Source organism: Bactrocera tryoni, chromosome 5 (genome assembly GCF_016617805.1).
Source record: "Bactrocera tryoni isolate S06 chromosome 5, CSIRO_BtryS06_freeze2, whole genome shotgun sequence".
In the NCBI taxonomy this organism is placed as follows: Eukaryota; Metazoa; Arthropoda; class Insecta; order Diptera; family Tephritidae; genus Bactrocera; species Bactrocera tryoni.
The window spans coordinates 6160470-6177896 of record NC_052503.1 but is presented as its reverse complement, the minus strand read 5'-3'; the positions used below and the strand labels follow the sequence as shown (position 1 = coordinate 6177896).

Below are 17427 nucleotides of genomic sequence, written 5' to 3'. Positions count from 1 at the left end.
ATATAACACGCACTTTCAGAATAGAATAGGGCAATGTGGTGGTAATTAATGATAAGACACAATACCTCGGGGCATCAAAGCAGCACTCAAAAATTGTCGGCGAGTACTCGAATGCGACTAACGGCTTATGTTTTTATACTCGCCGGGTTATTCCTTTTTAACTAATCTTTGCGCAGTAAAGTAGGAATCAAAACGAGTTTACACCTTGGGGATTTTTTCACCTCACGGAAAGTACAAATGTGTGTCGGTTTGTATATTCTTGAACTGTAAACAATCAAAAGCAGAAAGCAACGAAGTTAAAAAACTTCTTAGCTTAATTTGCGAATATTCAAGTCGTGCGTTTTTTTATGGATAAAAATACATATACATATGTACATATGTACAGATGTAAACATTAATCGGACATTCTCCAAAATAGAATGCAATTTGAAATATTAAACAAAACATCATTCACCATATCTGATAACAAAAGCAGACATTTGTGTGATCAAGGATTCAATAAGTTATCAATAGCTTTGGTTTCAAAACGAGAGTTTAAAAAATCCACATACATATGTACATATGAGTTAAAGAAAGACTTAGATTTCGCACAATATGAATTCCCAGTCTCTCTTCTTAGGGTGTGCAAAATAAATTACATACATAAGTGCACGTTTTCTTTTATATCTTCTTAACATACTCAAAAATATCTAAATCAAATCTATTTATAGTCTATGTCTAAGTTCGTAAGTATCACGCAGTGAAATCAACGAGCTATAGACTACATTGTAACTAGTGTTACTGACTAGATTGTAAAAGCAAAGTTTAGGAAGCCTCTTCGACTGCTTAACGATCTTCTAAAGTTCTAAGTATACAACTTGTAGAAGAGAAAAGTCGAACTGCCATATAGCTATGTACGTATGTATGTATTACTTAGCCAAGAGTAGGCTGGAGAGCATCGTGGCAAACCAAGCATTCAATAATCTTTCATAACATGCAGTATAATCTATATTGATACGCAAATACGAATGTGTGAGCATAATGTGGACACTTGTAGTTTGGATGTACATATGTACATATGTATGTGTGTATGTATGTATGTAGGAGTTTGAGCTGAGTAATGGGGTTTTGCTTGATCTTCCCAATGACGGCGCGTATAAAACCGGCAGTGAAATATAATTTACGGTAAGTTAATCGCAGAAGGTTGCCGGGGAATAACGCACGCTGCTCACCAATATACGCGCGTTCAGATTTATTTGCATACGAAATTCGGAAATAAGACAGTGATAAACATGAATTCGAAATTAATTATATTGTGTATTTGCGGTATGTGTTTTCGTTTGTTGTATTTTTAACTAACGTAATAAAGAATAAAGATTTTTTCCTAATGTTAAATATTTAAAATTGGCTTTCTCTGTTTGTGTTTAGTGCAAATGTGCGCGCTGGCAAGTGGGCGTCCCCAACAGTGGCAGTGGCAGGGTCCAATTTTTTCGAATCCATTTTTGCCTGATCGCCCTGGTAAGCCCATACTTCATTATTATTACTAACAAACAACAACACCTAAAGTGGAATTCTCCTTTCCATCACTTGGCTTACATAGGTGCCGGCACTACGACTACCACTCCTGCACCGCCCGCCTCGTCGACAACAGTGCCTTCGCCTCGTTATCTAGCCTGTTTGAGGGCCTGTCCCACCACCATGGAATACAATCCTGTTTGTGGCAGCGACAGTCAGAATTATCACAACCACGCTCGTCTGGACTGCGCCGCACGTTGCGGTCAAGGTTGGTATTGAAGGCTGGTCACAGCGCCGATTGCTTTTCCCTTCACTTTGTTGCTCAAATACCCATTCAATTTGCTTTTATTCCTTTCAGATGTTGTTTTTGTACGCATGGGAACCTGTAATGCCTTATAAATGGCTGAGAGCGCATTTTTAATGAACATAAATTTCATCCAGGAAATTGAAAGAAAATCTATATTTACAACTAATTCGGAAGTAATGTTAAATTAAAGTGGACCGCCTCTGCCACATAGATTAAGTTAGCGACTGATCCGCTTATAAGCATGCACTCACACACACACTTTATTGCGTGTATGTTTATTAGTCTTTATATTTTGGCGTCTAATTAATTTTAAGGAATTTATAACTAACGTTCTTCCAATGAAATTTAAACAAATAAAATCATTATTTATACAAACATATGTACATATACACGCATGTGTTAAAAAATCGACAATTATGGAGAGATGTCCATTATCAAAGGTTATCAGTTGCTGTTTGAATCAAAGTCTGAACCAAAACGTTGCCTTGTTTTTCATCAATCAAAGCCAGCGAGCTTTTTAGCAGAGAGAATTATTTAAAATTTGTGTACAAACACATTTGTATACTCATTTGTATGTAATATCGATACACAAACACGGACAGAGATATATAATACCGTTTCTATCCAAAGAATATTATTTATATGTATATGATCTCTTAGGTCTTAAGACTTTAATTTGTAAAGTGATCTCCTTAACATAATTGGCCTTAACAACCGCGCCGTTAGTTCTGCTTTCTCCAGAATGGATAAAGTAGCTAAGCAAATGGGTCTGGTGGTGAACGAGACGAAATATATCCTGTCATCAAATAAACAGTCGTCACAGTCACGACTGTTGACAACGTCCGGTGTGTTTAACGTGGGTACCTGCTGACGACAGCCTTACTCCACGGCGCTCAAAAGCACAGCGGATCAAATTAATGCGTTGATCTGCGAACTGAGAATGCTAAGCATTTTCAGTACCAATTGGCAGTGTGGAATGGACACACTAACCACCTTGGTCGGGTTCCAGGCCCATCTAAAACCTCTGCCGTGCTTTGGGTCCGGCACCCGGTTGCAATGCAACTCCACATTCAACTGACAAGGTCAATTCTTCCCGCATTTGGGTTTTAACCACAACCACCACGATACTCCCCGAGGAGCCAGTCCACATGAGCAGGTTAGTTACCTCCAAGGTTCCATACGGCTCTGGACTGGTGGTCAGGATTTTAGTCGCCTCTTACGACAGGCATGCCTTACCACGGGTATATTCGGTTTCCCCCCCGAACCCAAAGGGGGAACGACTGTTGACAGTCATAACTTCGAAGTTGTAGATAATTTCGTATATTTAGGAACCAGTATCAACACCAATAACAACGTCAGCCTGGAAATTCAACGCAGGATATCTCTTGCCAACAGGTGCTTGTTCGGACTAAGTAGGCAATTAAGAAGTAAAGTCCTCTCTCGACGAACGAAACCAAAACTCTATAAGTCACTCATTATTCCCGTCATGCTATACGATGCAGAGGCGTGGACGATGACAACAATAGATGAGTCGACGTTGCGAGTTTTCGAGAGAAAAGTTCTGCGAAAGATTTATGGTCCTTTGCGCACTGGCCACGGCGAATATAGCATTCGATGGCACGATGAGCTGTATGAGATATACGATGACATTGACATAGTTCAGCGAATTAAAAGACAGCGGCTACGCCGACTAGGTCATGTCGTCCGAATGGACAACAACACTTCAGCTCTGAAAGTATTCGACGGGGGAAGCAGAGGAAGAGGAAGACCTCCACTCCGTTGGAAGGACCTGGCTTCGCTTGGAATCTCCAATTCGCGCCACGTAGTGAAAAAAATAAACGACTGGCGCGCTGTTGTTAACTCGGCTATAATCGCGTAAGCGATTTTCACGCCAGTAAAGAGGAAGAAGAAGAAGGAAAGGTTTTTTTTATCAACCAGGAGGAAAATTAGAGGGGCCCATAAAGTATACATATAATATATATAAATGGTCTGCGTGACGAGCTGAATCGAGCTAAGTATGTGCGAACTAATGCCTCAATTTTTTGGATATATAGTACATCTGAAAGTTTCCAAACGTCTTTTATCTATAAGAAGCTGCTCATTTGTCAGAATCACCGATATCAAATTAACTGACCGATCAAAACCAAGATAAAGATCTCTTGATACAATTTTTTCTATAAGAAATTCACCCATAAAGAAGATAATAGTTTCGGTGCAGCCTTAGTTTGTTTAGTTTTTTAAATTACAAAATAAAAATAGTTTACAAACTAAATATTAATAGATGTGGGAATACATCAGTCGTTTAAAAGCGGATTCATTTACTAGATCTAGCAATTGACAGGTAATATAATAAGTAAAAAAGGCCACAACTATATAATGGTGGAAACATAACACTTATGTACATATATAAACTTCTTGAGGTTTACACAGGTCTCACGTGAGCTCAGCGAAGCTATTTTGTCACAGGGCGAATTGTAAGGTTCTATCAGTCTGCACTTAAATCTCATACTTCAAAACATTCAGAGCAGCTAACATCCGCAATGGATTTGTGGCCGGCTTCGTCGATTTACGAAGCTTTTATTGAATATAGGTAATTTCCTTCAGGTTTGATGACCCATACTAATAAAAAAATGCCATTTAACCAGCTAGATAATTGTCTCATATTGTAAGATCAGCTCAAATGACTCATATTTTGGAATTGTTTTATGGATATTTTATTGTTTAGAGCGCTCTTGACATGAGCAATCAAAAAGGTTAACTCACAGCTCATAACGTCACATCGGAATGAGTGCAAATAAGATCAGTAGACAAAAATATAAATCTACAAAAAGACCTACAGACATTCGAACATAACTACGCAAATGTGTCTACATGCATACATACATACATACATATATGTAAGCATATTTACAGCCGAGTATCTGCAAAAGAATTATAATTTTATGCAACTGAATGGATTCGAAAGATCAGTAGAGAATCGACATTTGGAGAGAAAAGACGCTAACAACACAGTAAACAAATAGGTTACTGTAAAAACAACTACAACTGAATATATAATAAGTGTGCCAATTAAGATATTCAACTGAAAGAACAACAAATTTACCGGAGGAATTGAAAATATGAAAAGGTTAAGGAATACTTTCGCGCTTGGTAAGTTTTGCTTCCAAATTCGTGTACAAAAAAAATTGTAGATCCAGAAATTAACAATAGTTTTATTACTTTTTTAAATATTTTTCAAATGAGATCAGCCGCAATAATAGTTAGCTGTGCGACATTTGTTGCTGCTTTGCCCCGACCAGCTAACGATCCCAACGCCGAGTATGAATTGATAAGCGGGGGCGCCCAGGTTGGTCCTAAGCCCACTTTTGTGCCGGTCACGCGAAAACCGCTGATAATTAACACCCCACCGCCGACTCCAGCCAACTCGAAGAACTTCGCCTTTGATCCGATCACCAAAACATGGACTCTAGTGAAGAAGGACGCTGCCATACCATCGGAAGGCACACTCATATGGAACCAAAGTAACGACAAATGGCTGACCGAAACAGCCAGGCGTGTCTAATGAGGCCAATGACATTTATGGATGATTAAAAGTAATTGTCGAAGCAAATGCAATTGTCTTTATTTTTAAGGTCATATGCAAATGTGGACTGATGACAATGTGTAACTGTTTTAATTGATCACTTCACAAACACACATATGTATACATTTGTATTTGTTAATATTTTTATTGTTGTAAATTTCTTTCATCAGAAAAACAAAAAAAATCATTGCACTTTATATTTCGATTCGTAAGTATATAGACATTTAACACAGTTTATTTGGTTGAAATTAAATTTCCGCTTTTTTCTTACAAAAATAATGCCAGTGTTATGAAAAATATATTAAAGCTTTTCTTAATGATCTCCTCGCAAAGTAAAAATCTCCAAACTTGTGGATCAACCTTGAAAGGATGCTTTCTGCTCGAGATGAATTTTTATTCGACACATTTCTTCTGCCGTGAAATTTAGTTTCTTACTTGCACTGTCCGCAAAACTGTCCAATTTTTGGCCGATTCCGCGTAATTGCTCGCGCAGCGCCATCACTTCGGCGCGCACGTCCGAAATGCCATTGACCTGGCTCTTAAGCTTCACGGCCACATCGCTTTCGGCCATTAACTGATCGTGCACATTGGTAGCCGAACGCGGTCGTAACAAGCAGTCGTTTTCGCGTACCGTAATCGTAACATGCGCTTCCTTTAAATCATTACTTGATTTTTTATTATTTATATTATTGTTTTTCGTTACGGAGTTTGCTGATGTTTTATCAGCCGACAACCCAACTGGTATGGCAGTGCAACGCTTTTTTTCTTCAAACTGTCGCTGTAAGCTCTGATTAAACATGTTGTAGTTACTTTCGAGTTTTCGCCGACGTAAACTCAAATTGCGATCGCGTCGCTCAGCCACCAGTTTGTAAATATTCAACTTGATGTCCTCGGGTAACTGATTGTCACGCGGATCATTTGGTCGAGTTACGAACTGTAATTTGTTGCGTGAAGTGCGTAATAGCGCGCTACGCTTGCAGAGTTGCATTAATTTTACTGGTGCTCGGCGGAGTAAGCGTGAGAAGAATAAGCTTTCTAGTCGTGAAATAAGTTCTGCTTGACGCACCAACCGATCTAGGGTGGCCGATACTTGTAGACCCTGAATATCGCTGACAGCCAAACCCACCATCAGGTTAGTGAGTATGACCGTCACGAGCAATACAAAGCAGAGAAACAAAATATGTGAGGTAACTGGAAATTTAACCGGTATATCACCATAAAATATATCCTCAAACTCCAGTTCACCGGACATCATCGTGATGGCTTTGAGCAGCGACCTAAGGCAGGATGAAATATTTATAAAGTATTTAATTCTCAATCAGTATTATTATCGGTATTTACCATGTGATATTTTCAAATGGTGGATAGTCGTTGAATAGCACCGAGAAGCTGAGGCAGAAGGCAATCAATAAACAGATGTAGGCCAAAAGGAATTTACAAAAGTTGCCGGCAACTGAAACATATTATGAAAACCCGTTAGGTGATTGAGTATTATTTGTGAAATAAAGTATACAGATGTGCTTATAAAAACATGATCAAATCTTGAAAATAAAAGAGCACTAACACTCTACAATTGGGCACGAAGTAGGCCTTTTTTTCTCCCTTTCTCTTACCTTTTGTGAACATTTGCACATAAACGCCGAATATGGGGAAGCGTCCTACTAGCATCATTAGCTCCAGCCAAACTAAATACACTACAATAGCCGCCACGTGATGTTGCCAAGTAGGCACCGCCAACAAATTTGTGGGGATCAGTATCTCTGGTGTCTAAAAGTAAGCGCGATTACACAACAAAATCAAAAATATATCGGTCGTGAGGGCTTATCTACCACACACAGCAAGACACCAAAAACGATGGCCCACTGCAGCCAATTTTCCCAGTACTTCGCATAGCCTTGTAAGCCGTGAGCCATCTACATTAAAGCGATACAATTTAATCACACACGCTTAAGTATTCAATAGTAGACTACATAAGCAGGACGATTTACCTGAAAGATCTCTTTACCCATCAATATTAAATTCAGTATTATAACGAAATAGCCCACTGTGCTTATATATGCTGGCGCTTCACACTTCGGATTCTTATCACAGTTGCGTGCATATACACCCACGATGTACATTGTGAATAGGAAGACATAGATTGCATGATAAAGTAGACTCATCAGAAAGAATTTTCGTATGCGGCGCCATTTTAGAAAAAGAAAAGTCTCGCACAATGGATGCATCAATAAACGCTTCTGGCCGACTTCGATTAACGACAGAAGCAATTCAGTCTCTCCACGTTCAAATGATGTTGGCGGCACCAACAGACGAAAATCCAATTTGATTTCACAGTCTACATCACCGATTTCGTGGTCATTTACCTTAATTGAACTATCCATTTTGGCCGTCAGTTTCGGTATAATCTCAGGTGTACGGCGCACGATGAAAGACAAGGCGGACACATTGCCCGAGGTGCGAGCCGTTATATCTGCGCCATGTTCTGTAAGTTTAGAAAGTACGCTTACAGTGATTCATAGGTGTTGAGAAAAGCCCTTTAATAATCGATAAATTTACTATCCCATTTAAAGAATTGCGAATTTACACATTAAATTTGAATTAAACACAGACAAAGAAGTTTGTAGTCACACACATGGCTAAGCACCCAACCTCGAAAGCTTTAAGAATCCCAATATATTCTGCTGACCCTATATTTTTGTTGAAAAGAGAGCTCGAAATGGAAGATGTCTGGCAAGCACGTTATATGGCCCTTTAACTCAAATCTCTCAGGCAGATTTTCGGTTCCGTAGTTCTTTATAGTGAAGTTTAATCATAGAGAGCTCTCCTCCACTTCTTCTCGTAGCAAGTCAATTACCATATAGTTGTAAACTGGAATTTAGACATCATCCATATAACCAGAGCAACTTACCAATGAATGTGTAGACGCAATTACTGAACTCATTCAAGGCCGCTATATGCAGAGGCGTATAACCATAATTATCCGCTTTGTTGACATTGGCACCCGCTTTCAATAAAGCATTGCAACAGTCCAAACTACGAGATTGCTTGACGATTGCAGCATGCAAAGCGGTGCGACCGTCCCTGTAGACAGCATTCACGTTGGCGCCATGCTTGATCAGTAAATCGACAGTTTCGATGGATTGCGATAGACAAGCCAAATGCAGTGGGGTCTGGTGGCTGGCATTACGACAATCCACTTCCGCACCGTGCTCCAGCAGCAAACGTACACATTCGACGTAATCGTTCTCAGCGGCTGCGGTTGAACGAAATGGAGAACAGGTGTGAATTGACAGTGAAAATTGACAGCTGCTAATCGTACATATAACATACCCAAGTGTAAGGCTGTCAGTTTCCCTTCACCGAACTGGGAGCGCACATCTGCACCATGATTCAAAAGCAGTTCCACACATTTACTGAAGCCTAATGCGCAAGCGGTGTGCAACGGTGTCTCTGTGTAAACCTATGACATAGGAACAAACATTCTTAGGGGTTTAAAAGTTCTTTGTTTAAGAGGGATGGAAGGTATGTATGTGTTTAGTAGGGGTAAGAAACAGGAACTAGAAAGAAATGTGACGCAAATGTCACCTACCTGTGGCGTGTTGGGATCTGCGCCGTATTTGAGCAACGTCTCCACACATTCGACAGCGTTACGATCGATAGCGAAATGCAATGCCGAACGCTTCTCAATGCCAATGTTGATGTGCGCTTTCCGTTTCAATAGCAGCAAAATGCATTCCACGCTCTTTGCACTATCCACGCCGTGACGGTTCAACGCAATTTATATGCCGGCGCATGGAGCCGGCCAAAAGGAAGGGGGCGAGGTGTTCGTGATCGTGATCGCGGTTGCGTTCGAATTGGCGCGCATACAACCGCCGCAAGGCCAGGAATAAAGCGAAAAATGTATAATATAAATAAATAATATTTTCTTTTCTATTGGCGTCAAAAAATATTTGGTCTAATTTAAATTTGTTTATATGCGGATGACATACAAATGCACATACCATACCATCTGTATGATGTGTGAATAAAGCGCAGCGCGCCGAATTGTCGATGCGCTGACAACGCCTCGATAAGTGTTCGTTGACTCACCTGGCAGCACAGTGTAGAGGTGTAACTTCCTTTTTGCCATCAAAACGATTAGGATCAGCACCACGGTCCAACAAAACCTTGGCGATGTGCGCATTCCCACGACAGCAAGCGAAATGCAGCGGCGTGCGACCTCTTAAGTCCTTACAATTGGGATCGGCGCCATAGTGATCGAGCAAGAGAATAATATTCTCTGTGCAACCATAGATCGAGGAATACAGTATCGCTAAGTTGGCGTCATTAGTGGCTGGAGTAAGTGCTGGTTAGTGACGAAGAAAAAATAAATTGAGAAACTTTAAGTTGTTTGCGATCGGCCGTCGGTAACTGACCCATAAAGCAATTTGTCTTAACCATTTCGAATATGGCGAGCGAATTCGGCACTAAACTGAGTGTCTCCTCGACCTCAAGCTGGTCCCAGATCATCTGATGCTGCTGCTGCCACAGGAAGATCTCATGCGCTTCATCGCTGAATACGGCATCGCTATTGCTGCTGTTCTCGCTGGAGATGCTACGCTTATCGAAAAAGAAATCGTGTGTTTCATGACTCTCCGAATTCCACTTGAGATCGTTCTCCTGAAAACAGTTCGGTTTCAGACATTGATTATTTGGGAAACATCTTTTTTTTGGAATTTATATCTTTAAGGTCTTTAATCCTTACAATAATGGAAAACCGCACATTTTCCATGATCACTGACGTTGGAACACTTAAGTTGGGTTTTGCACCTGAGTCACTGAGTCGAGTAGACGCTTGAGAAGTTAGCGAATGAAAGTAGAAGGATTTTGGCCACAACTGTCAATTGATTCAAATGAAAGCACAGTGATTCATATGAAAAGCACTTGGTATGAAGCAGCACTCAGTGCCATATTGGCATTAACTCATTTCGCCACAAATAGACCGCGTAAAAGAAATTCTCAATCCAGCAAATAGCACTCCAGTTGTGGGCACATGAACACACACACATATATATTTATGCGTATATTTATATATTTTGACTATAATTATGTTCTTATTTTTTAACATTCATTGATCGATTCTGCTGTAATTTATGTGTTTGCAAATCAATAAAACTTATTCAAAATTTCTATACAAATAGCAGCGTATATTTGGGTCTCTATGTGTGTATGTGTGTCATATAAATAAAGAAATCTTTTCTCTTTCTGCAATTCTTTTCATATCACTAACAATAACCGGGTGTTGATTTTTAAATCCGCAACATTTAGAATGTAAACATTGTGACGTTTTCATTGATTTTATTAGATTTGGAACCAGCGTAAGACTTTTCCGATTTTTCAAATTCAACGCAAACCGTTCGCACCGAGGTGCTAAGAGGAACTGAGTGTTTACACTTTTAGCCACAATTTCGGTTGGCGATCTTCTGTTGTTGCATACTTAGCCACTCAGAAACCACTTCCAATTTTCATATTCAAATACACACTCAACTACATACATACATACATTTTTCATTTATACATTTGAACGTACTTACATGAACCAAATGTGCTCGTTGGAGATCGCCTGCCGCAAAGTTTGGCCCACAGGCTGGTTGGAAAAATAAACAACAATGCTGGAGAATTTCAAGAGGCCTACACTCATTCGGTTGGGTTCTTCAGACAACGTAAACACTAGATAAAGTTCTGACATACAATATTGATTGAAAAATAAAATATTTGAGAGATCGCGGTGTTTGCGTTAGAGCACTAACCTTGGCTAGAATACTTCCAAAATGTTCACGACTTTTTATCCAAATTTTCTGAAGGGATGCTAACTCTCCTTTACTGCAATATTTTTTAGGATTCTAGTGGAACTATTTTCATCACCTGTCTCGAATACGATAAAACTGTCAATAAATAGAACTACTAACTGATCGAATTTGACACGGATTGACATTTTCTGGTATCTTTGCACAGGCATGCTGTCGCTTAATCCGATTTCCACATAACTACTTGATATAATCCTCGGTGGGTTAGCCTTTAGTGCCTTCAGCTAATTTAAGTTGTTTCGGCTCATTTTTGGAGCATCATTTGCCAGATTATTGGACAGTCATATTTCCCGTCATAACTCCTTGTCACCAGTAATGATACATTTGATGAATATAGGGTCTCAGCTACATTGTCAAGCATCTATATTGCAATTTCTAATTGACATCGTCTTAGCAACTGATTCAGCTCTTTTCGTCTAGTATTGACACGTTTCGTAACCAAAATATTATCTAAAATGTGCTGGGTCAATCAGTAATAGAAGTTGAGATTCTCTGCCATCTTTCTGATGTCAAAATGACAGTTTTCATGTAGTGTTTCATTCACAGAGGTGGATGGACGACTCACATATCATGACAAGTTTTCGTTGACTCCACAACCTTCACTGAATGATTCTGCAACATTTTCAATGATTCCGTAGCTGTGATTCCATTGAAAATTTCAAGTAAACTCGTTGTAAAGAATCGACAATATATTTTTTTTATTCACTAATAAAAATAATAAAATTTAAAACAATGCGTCGAATGATGATCGTTCGGATGACAGATCCGAACATCTATCGGCCAGCGAAAGGGCATTCTGTCGACAGTTTTGCTTTCAAAAGAAAAATTAATTAGACTTTCCTTCTTCTTTACTGGCGTGGACACCGCTAACGTGATTATAGCCGAGTTAACAACAGAGCTCCTGTCGTTTCTTCTTGGCCAATTGGAGATTCCAAACGAAGCCAAGTATTTCTCTACCTGGTCTTTCCAACGGAGTGGAGGTCTTCTTCTTCCTCTGCTTTCCCCGATTTTTAGTAATTCTAGTCACACAGATTGTCTAAGTATTTAGGCAGCGTTATCCAAAAATATGGTGGGTCAGCAGGAGATTTACGAAATCGGTTATATCCAAAGGCCGCGCATTAATCGGTAGGTTCGATAAAGTTTAGAATCGACTCATATATCCTGACGTACGAAGATAAAACTATTCGATTCAAGCGTAAGTCTGTTGTCTTTCTTGAGCGTAAGACGTGAAACATTACAGCGAGTGTTTCCCAAACGCTGTAATCTTTTCTTAATCGATGTAAATGGTAATGGGTTGGCCATACTTTGCGAAAATCACACAACAACAGTGGTGGATTGGAATTCTCAGGGTAGTCAAAGACACGGCGAAATTAAATTTCTAGCGATCAATAAATCTGATTATGATTTCTTTGTTGAGACCCAATGTTCTAATCCAAGCACTATTTAAAACTATATCTCGTCACATAAAATTTAAAATAACGTAACATCACTTTTCATAAATCCATCGTCGTAGGAAACGATACAATAGAAACCAATAATATTGGTTATAAAATGGTTATATATTGGTTATATCTGCCAGCGGAAGCTGAAAATTTTATGCTACTTATATGTACATACATATGCATGTATATCACATGATGTAGTGAAGCGTAAGCAATAAAAAAATGAATTTCGACTTTTTTGATCTTATTTTGTTTTTCATTTTAGGTAACGAAGTTTGTAACACCCAGAAGGAAGCGTCAGAGACCCTATAAAGTATATACATACATACTTATATAAATGATGAGTATGTTGAGCTGAGTCGATTTAGCCATGTCCGTCTGTCTGTATATATACGAACTAGTCCCTCAGTTTATAAGATATCGTTTTGAAATTATGCAAACGTCATTTTCTCTTCAAGAAGCTATTCATTTGTCGGAACTGCCAATATCGGACCCCTATAACATATAGCTGACATACAAACTGAACGATCGGAATCAAGTTTTTGTATGGAAAACTTTCACATTTGACGATATATTTTCACGAAATTTGGTATGAGTTATTGTTCATAGAAATAATGTAATATCGGAAGAAATTGTTCAGATCGACTCACTATATCATATACATAGCTGCCATACAAACCGAGCGATCGGCATCAAGGGCTTGTATGGAAAACTTTCGCATTCGACGTGGTGTCTTCACGAAATTTGTCATGGATTACTGCTTAAGGTAATAACATAATCTCCGAAAAAATTGTTCAGATTGGATTACTATACAATATAGCTTCCATACAAACTGAACACATAGTTACCAAAAGAAATGCACCTGTGAAGGGTATATTAGCTTCGGTGCAGCCGAAGTTAACGTTTGTTTTCAAATTTGTGCGAAGCCACAGCCATATGTTTATATATTCAAACACAAAAGAATATATGCACATACACAAATGTACTCCATTTATATAAAGTCAAACTGCATTTACTTTCGATCATTTGGAGTAGTAGGTATAAATTGTAGTCATTTTTTTGTATAAAATATATTTAAGTGCAACGATACGTTCGTATGTATACATATGTATGTATATGTATGTATGTTTTTTCATGCCATTCGATCGCATACATTTGTATGTCTTGTGAATTGACGAGCCGCTGTGTTACAGCTGTTAAAATAGTTTTCTTGGCAAAAGGGCAGAAACCAGCAGAACACGGACATAGATACACACATAAGTGTAGGTATACTTATACATATATACATATCAGTGTATGTACACATATTTATATAGCACAGTTATTCGCATTTACCTGCATAAAAGCAAACATACCAATAATGTGAACTTCACTTATCCAAGAAGGGATGTTATTTGTTTACCTTGGAAGATGTTCCTTTAAATATTCTCACGCTAAACAAGGTCGACCTTGATCGCCAAATCCGTTACTTTAAACTTAAAAGGAATGTTTGCGAATATTCTTAAAAATGCATAGCATCTTGGGAAGTTACTCATATACATACATACATATATACATATGTATATACAAATGTTCTCTTTAATAAAGGAAGCCGAGTAAATTAAATTAATAATTGAACGTGGTTTTATTTCGGGAATGAATTGATCGTTATTTACTTACATACAACTTTTTATTTCACAAAAATAACAATAGATAGAAATAATCAATGTATTTAATAATAAAAAATAGTATTTTATTTGGAAAACGCAGTTTTGATTTCGAAATACAGCTTATGATTTTTTTACTGTTTAAATCAATTTATATTTATATTTTAATATATATTATTTTATATTCATATTAAAAAATATAAATTGAGACATTAATGTTTTTACTAACACATTGTTGCGATTCTTTGAAATGAAATTACATATCTTAAAAATAAATAAACATATACAGTGAAACTCCTCCTAACTGGACATCCACCGTCGCAGTGGTTTTGTCCAGCTATGGGGAATGACCAAAACTTACGAAACCACCACCCATCGCAGACGAAGAGCTCCAGCTGCCGCGAGAAACGCGTGTGACCCTTGCGCAACTTCGTTCTGGATACTGTAGCAGGTTAAACTCCTACTTATCCAGAATAGACCCTGACATACTCGATGTATGTCCTGCATGCAACGAGTCTCCGCATGACACTGACCACCTCTTTGCATGCCCCACAAACCCTACCCATCTAACACCCTCCTCCCTTTGGTCCGACCCCGTCGAAACAGCACGTTTCTTGGGCCTACCGTTAGATGACCTCGACGACAACACAAATGATATTTACCATCCCAACGGGGATTAGATCTCCGTTAAAACAACAACAACCAAAACTTACGAGTAAGTTAAAAATGTGTTCTTAGAGTATCGAAAATGAACTGAGGTTCTGATTTAAAAAAAATATTCTATGTTTTACAAAATTATTTATATTTCTAACTGACAAATTTGTATTATATTAATATACTTATGTTTGTATGCATAAGTTGAATACAAGTTTACATTTAATTTTAGCCATTACACAAGTTTAATTTGGTTGAAAAAATTTAATTATAGTCGGCTGTTTAAGCCTTGATTGGTTAAGCTTAAGGAGTTGAGTTTCAAAATGAGTCTCTACATTCTTTAAGAGATTGAAGGCTGTAAAGTCATCTCTTGCAAATTGCTTCAATAAAGCAATATGTTCAAATGCGTCTTTGTACGATACTATTGGCTCGGCAATTTCTTCAATTGTTTCGTCATCGGAGTAACTAATCTCTGCAAGGTCTGGTTCAACTTGTATTTCAATAGAATTTTCTTCAGTAAAGACAACTTTATCAATTTCAACAAAATCGTCAAAATTAAAAGGTATTACATTTTTTAAATTTCTGTACGTGACCCGAAACTTATCATCCTCGTCAATAAAATCGGGCAAACTTTGATTGGTGTGTGGGAAACCAGCTTTAAGAAAGCAGTTTTTGATGGTTGTGGCTTTAATTTTATTCCACGAGGTTTGAATGAAGTATAAAGCTTCAAGAACATTAACGGAATTTGCTAACTCTGATGCCGAACTCGCTGAATCGATTTTTGGGAGCAAGTGTTGTAACATTAAGCTTCTATATTCAATTTTAAAATTTTGTATTATGCCTTGTTCAAGAGGTTGGCAAACTGCGGTTGTAATTGGAGGCAAGAAAATTATTTTAATGTTTGTAAAGTTCATATGACTTTGATGTGTTGCTGCATTATCCAAGAACAAAATAATTTTCCGATTTTGAAATTTCATTTTCCTATTTAGTTGAGTTAGCCATGTAGTCATGATTTCATGAGTCATCCATGCTTTGTGGTTAGATTGCCAATCCACTGGAAGTTCATTTAAAGAAAGATGTTTAAATGGTCGAGGAAGGGTGTCTTTTCCAACGACCAAAAGCTGTTCCTTTTGTCCAGCCATGTTTATACAAAATAGGATTGTTAGCCTCTCCTTACATAATTGGCCACTCATACATTTTTCGGACTTAAGACCGAGAGTTTTGTCAGGTAATGCACGAAAGAATAGTCCGCTTTCGTCGGCATTGTAAATGTCTTCTGGCTTGTAGTCGCGTAGCAGAGATGGTAGCTTTGCCTTGAATTGCTCAACATCCATTGAGCTTACATCTGAAGTCTCACCAGATATGCTCCTAAAAGCAACATTATTTCTTATGCGCCATCGATTTAACCATCCATCTGATGCAACAAAATTTAATACACCCAACTTCCGCGCTACTTCTTTCGCCTTAGCTTGTACAATCGGACCAGAAACAGGAATGTTTTGTCTTCTAGCCTTAGTGAACCAATCAAAACACATTTTGTCAATATCAGATCCTCCTTCTTTTATAAAACTTCTCTTTTGAAGAACATTAGCTCCAGACTCCCATTTAGAACGAATGGTTTCTCTATTTTTTTTAATATCTGCAGCTTGCGATTTGCTAATATAGAACCTTCAAATAGAAATAAACTATAACAAATGAGTTCCTTACAGAATTAAACTGTACCTTTTCGCAATCTCACGAACACTTATTTTTTCTTTCTCGAACACATTGATAATTTCCATTTTATCTTTAATAGACAAAACATTTTTTGTTGGTGGCATTTTGCGATTGTGGGATATACAGACTATTTACCAAACTTTAAATTAAATAAACTCTTTTAAAGAGAGCTAGCTACAAATTAAAACAAGTTAGGAATTGTTTATGTGTGAAAATATTAATGAAAGCAATGGGTTCATGAAATTTGTCCTGTTTTGGGAGCTGTCCGGTTTTAGGAGCTGTCCGGTTATAAGGGGTGTCCATATTGTCCAATTTAACTGTATATGTATATTTAAAAGATACGTTTGTACAGTGCAACTTTTAGAAACACTCTATATCATACATAATTCATACATATCTATTACATACAGCATACATATAATGTGTGGATATACAAATGTACTTATATACACAGTAAAAGTATATTTTGAATGACAAAATAAAGCAAAAATTGTATGTTTTAATATTTACCTATTGTTTATAAAAATTTCCATTATTATCACATCATGTTAAATGTTTAAAATGTACTTTCTAAATTTTTAACTAATAAATACAAGGATTTTATATATCGTCTGGCAACATTTCAACGTTTTCCTCATATTATTCCGAATTTTAGGAAACGACCAGAAAGCGATAAAATAACGAACCGTATAAAATAGCAAATAAATTCTAGGTGCAATTTTTACTTTAGAATTACGAA

At 37.8% G+C, this 17427-nt stretch overlaps 4 protein-coding genes across 5 annotated transcripts; 2 read left to right on the top strand and 2 right to left on the bottom strand.

The window, feature by feature from the left end:
- The first annotated feature begins 1184 nt into the window (after positions 1 to 1184).
- On the top strand, positions 1185 to 2180 carry LOC120777862. Its single transcript, XM_040109411.1, has 4 exons — positions 1185 to 1305; positions 1408 to 1497; positions 1580 to 1762; positions 1853 to 2180. Exons 1-4 carry the CDS (start codon positions 1272 to 1274, stop codon positions 1891 to 1893), a joined length of 348 nt encoding a protein of 115 aa, XP_039965345.1. The 5' UTR covers positions 1185 to 1271; the 3' UTR covers positions 1894 to 2180.
- A 2566-nt stretch (positions 2181 to 4746) lies between these two features.
- On the top strand, positions 4747 to 5633 carry LOC120778265. Its single transcript, XM_040110043.1, has 2 exons — positions 4747 to 4951; positions 5050 to 5633. Exons 1-2 carry the CDS (start codon positions 4921 to 4923, stop codon positions 5361 to 5363), a joined length of 345 nt encoding a protein of 114 aa, XP_039965977.1. The 5' UTR covers positions 4747 to 4920; the 3' UTR covers positions 5364 to 5633.
- A 4-nt stretch (positions 5634 to 5637) lies between these two features.
- Positions 5638 to 10784, bottom strand: LOC120778264 (transient receptor potential channel pyrexia). Of its 2 annotated transcripts, none has more exons than XM_040110041.1 (11): positions 10129 to 10784; positions 9800 to 10043; positions 9474 to 9729; positions 8974 to 9133; positions 8715 to 8844; positions 8293 to 8637; positions 7373 to 7866; positions 7214 to 7297; positions 6998 to 7151; positions 6726 to 6837; positions 5638 to 6661 (listed from the first exon to the last, which is right to left on the bottom strand). In XM_040110041.1, the coding sequence occupies exons 1-11, from the start codon at positions 10153 to 10155 to the stop codon at positions 5740 to 5742; spliced, it is 2928 nt and encodes a 975-aa protein (XP_039965975.1). In that variant the 5' UTR covers positions 10156 to 10784; the 3' UTR covers positions 5638 to 5739. The 2 variants fall into 2 exon arrangements, with proteins under 2 accessions (XP_039965975.1, XP_039965976.1); XM_040110042.1 differs by having other exon boundaries at positions 7748 to 7866.
- Positions 10785 to 14953: 4169 nt separating this feature from the next.
- Positions 14954 to 16947, bottom strand: LOC120778772 (tigger transposable element-derived protein 6-like). Its single transcript, XM_040110752.1, has 2 exons — positions 16695 to 16947; positions 14954 to 16640 (listed from the first exon to the last, which is right to left on the bottom strand). Exons 1-2 carry the CDS (start codon positions 16790 to 16792, stop codon positions 15218 to 15220), a joined length of 1521 nt encoding a protein of 506 aa, XP_039966686.1. The 5' UTR covers positions 16793 to 16947; the 3' UTR covers positions 14954 to 15217.
- Between the last annotated feature and the right edge of the window lie 480 nt (positions 16948 to 17427).

Bases quoted from the DNA above. Each gene is read 5' to 3' on its own strand.
- LOC120778265 (XM_040110043.1), top strand. From the start codon at position 4,921: ATGAAAAGGTTAAGGAATACTTTCGCGCTTG. The intron at 4,952-5,049 runs GTAAGTTTTGCT...AAATGAGATCAG, and splicing joins AAGGAATACTTTCGCGCTTG to CCGCAATAATAGTTAGCTGT.
- LOC120778772 (XM_040110752.1), bottom strand. From the start codon at position 16,792: ATGCCACCAACAAAAAATGTTTTGTCTATTAAAGATAAAATGGAAATT. The intron at 16,641-16,694 runs GTACAGTTTAAT...TTCTATTTGAAG, and splicing joins GTTCGTGAGATTGCGAAAAG to GTTCTATATTAGCAAATCGC.
- LOC120778264 (XM_040110041.1), bottom strand. From the start codon at position 10,155: ATGGAAAATGTGCGGTTTTCCATTATT. The intron at 10,044-10,128 runs GTAAGGATTAAA...AACTGTTTTCAG, and splicing joins ATGTGCGGTTTTCCATTATT to GAGAACGATCTCAAGTGGAA. The intron at 7,867-8,292 runs GTAAGTTGCTCT...CTAAACTTACAG, and splicing joins TTGCGTCTACACATTCATTG to AACATGGCGCAGATATAACG.
- LOC120777862 (XM_040109411.1), top strand. From the start codon at position 1,272: ATGAATTCGAAATTAATTATATTGTGTATTTGCG. The intron at 1,306-1,407 runs GTATGTGTTTTC...GTTTGTGTTTAG, and splicing joins AATTATATTGTGTATTTGCG to TGCAAATGTGCGCGCTGGCA. The intron at 1,763-1,852 runs GTTGGTATTGAA...TATTCCTTTCAG, and splicing joins CGCCGCACGTTGCGGTCAAG to ATGTTGTTTTTGTACGCATG.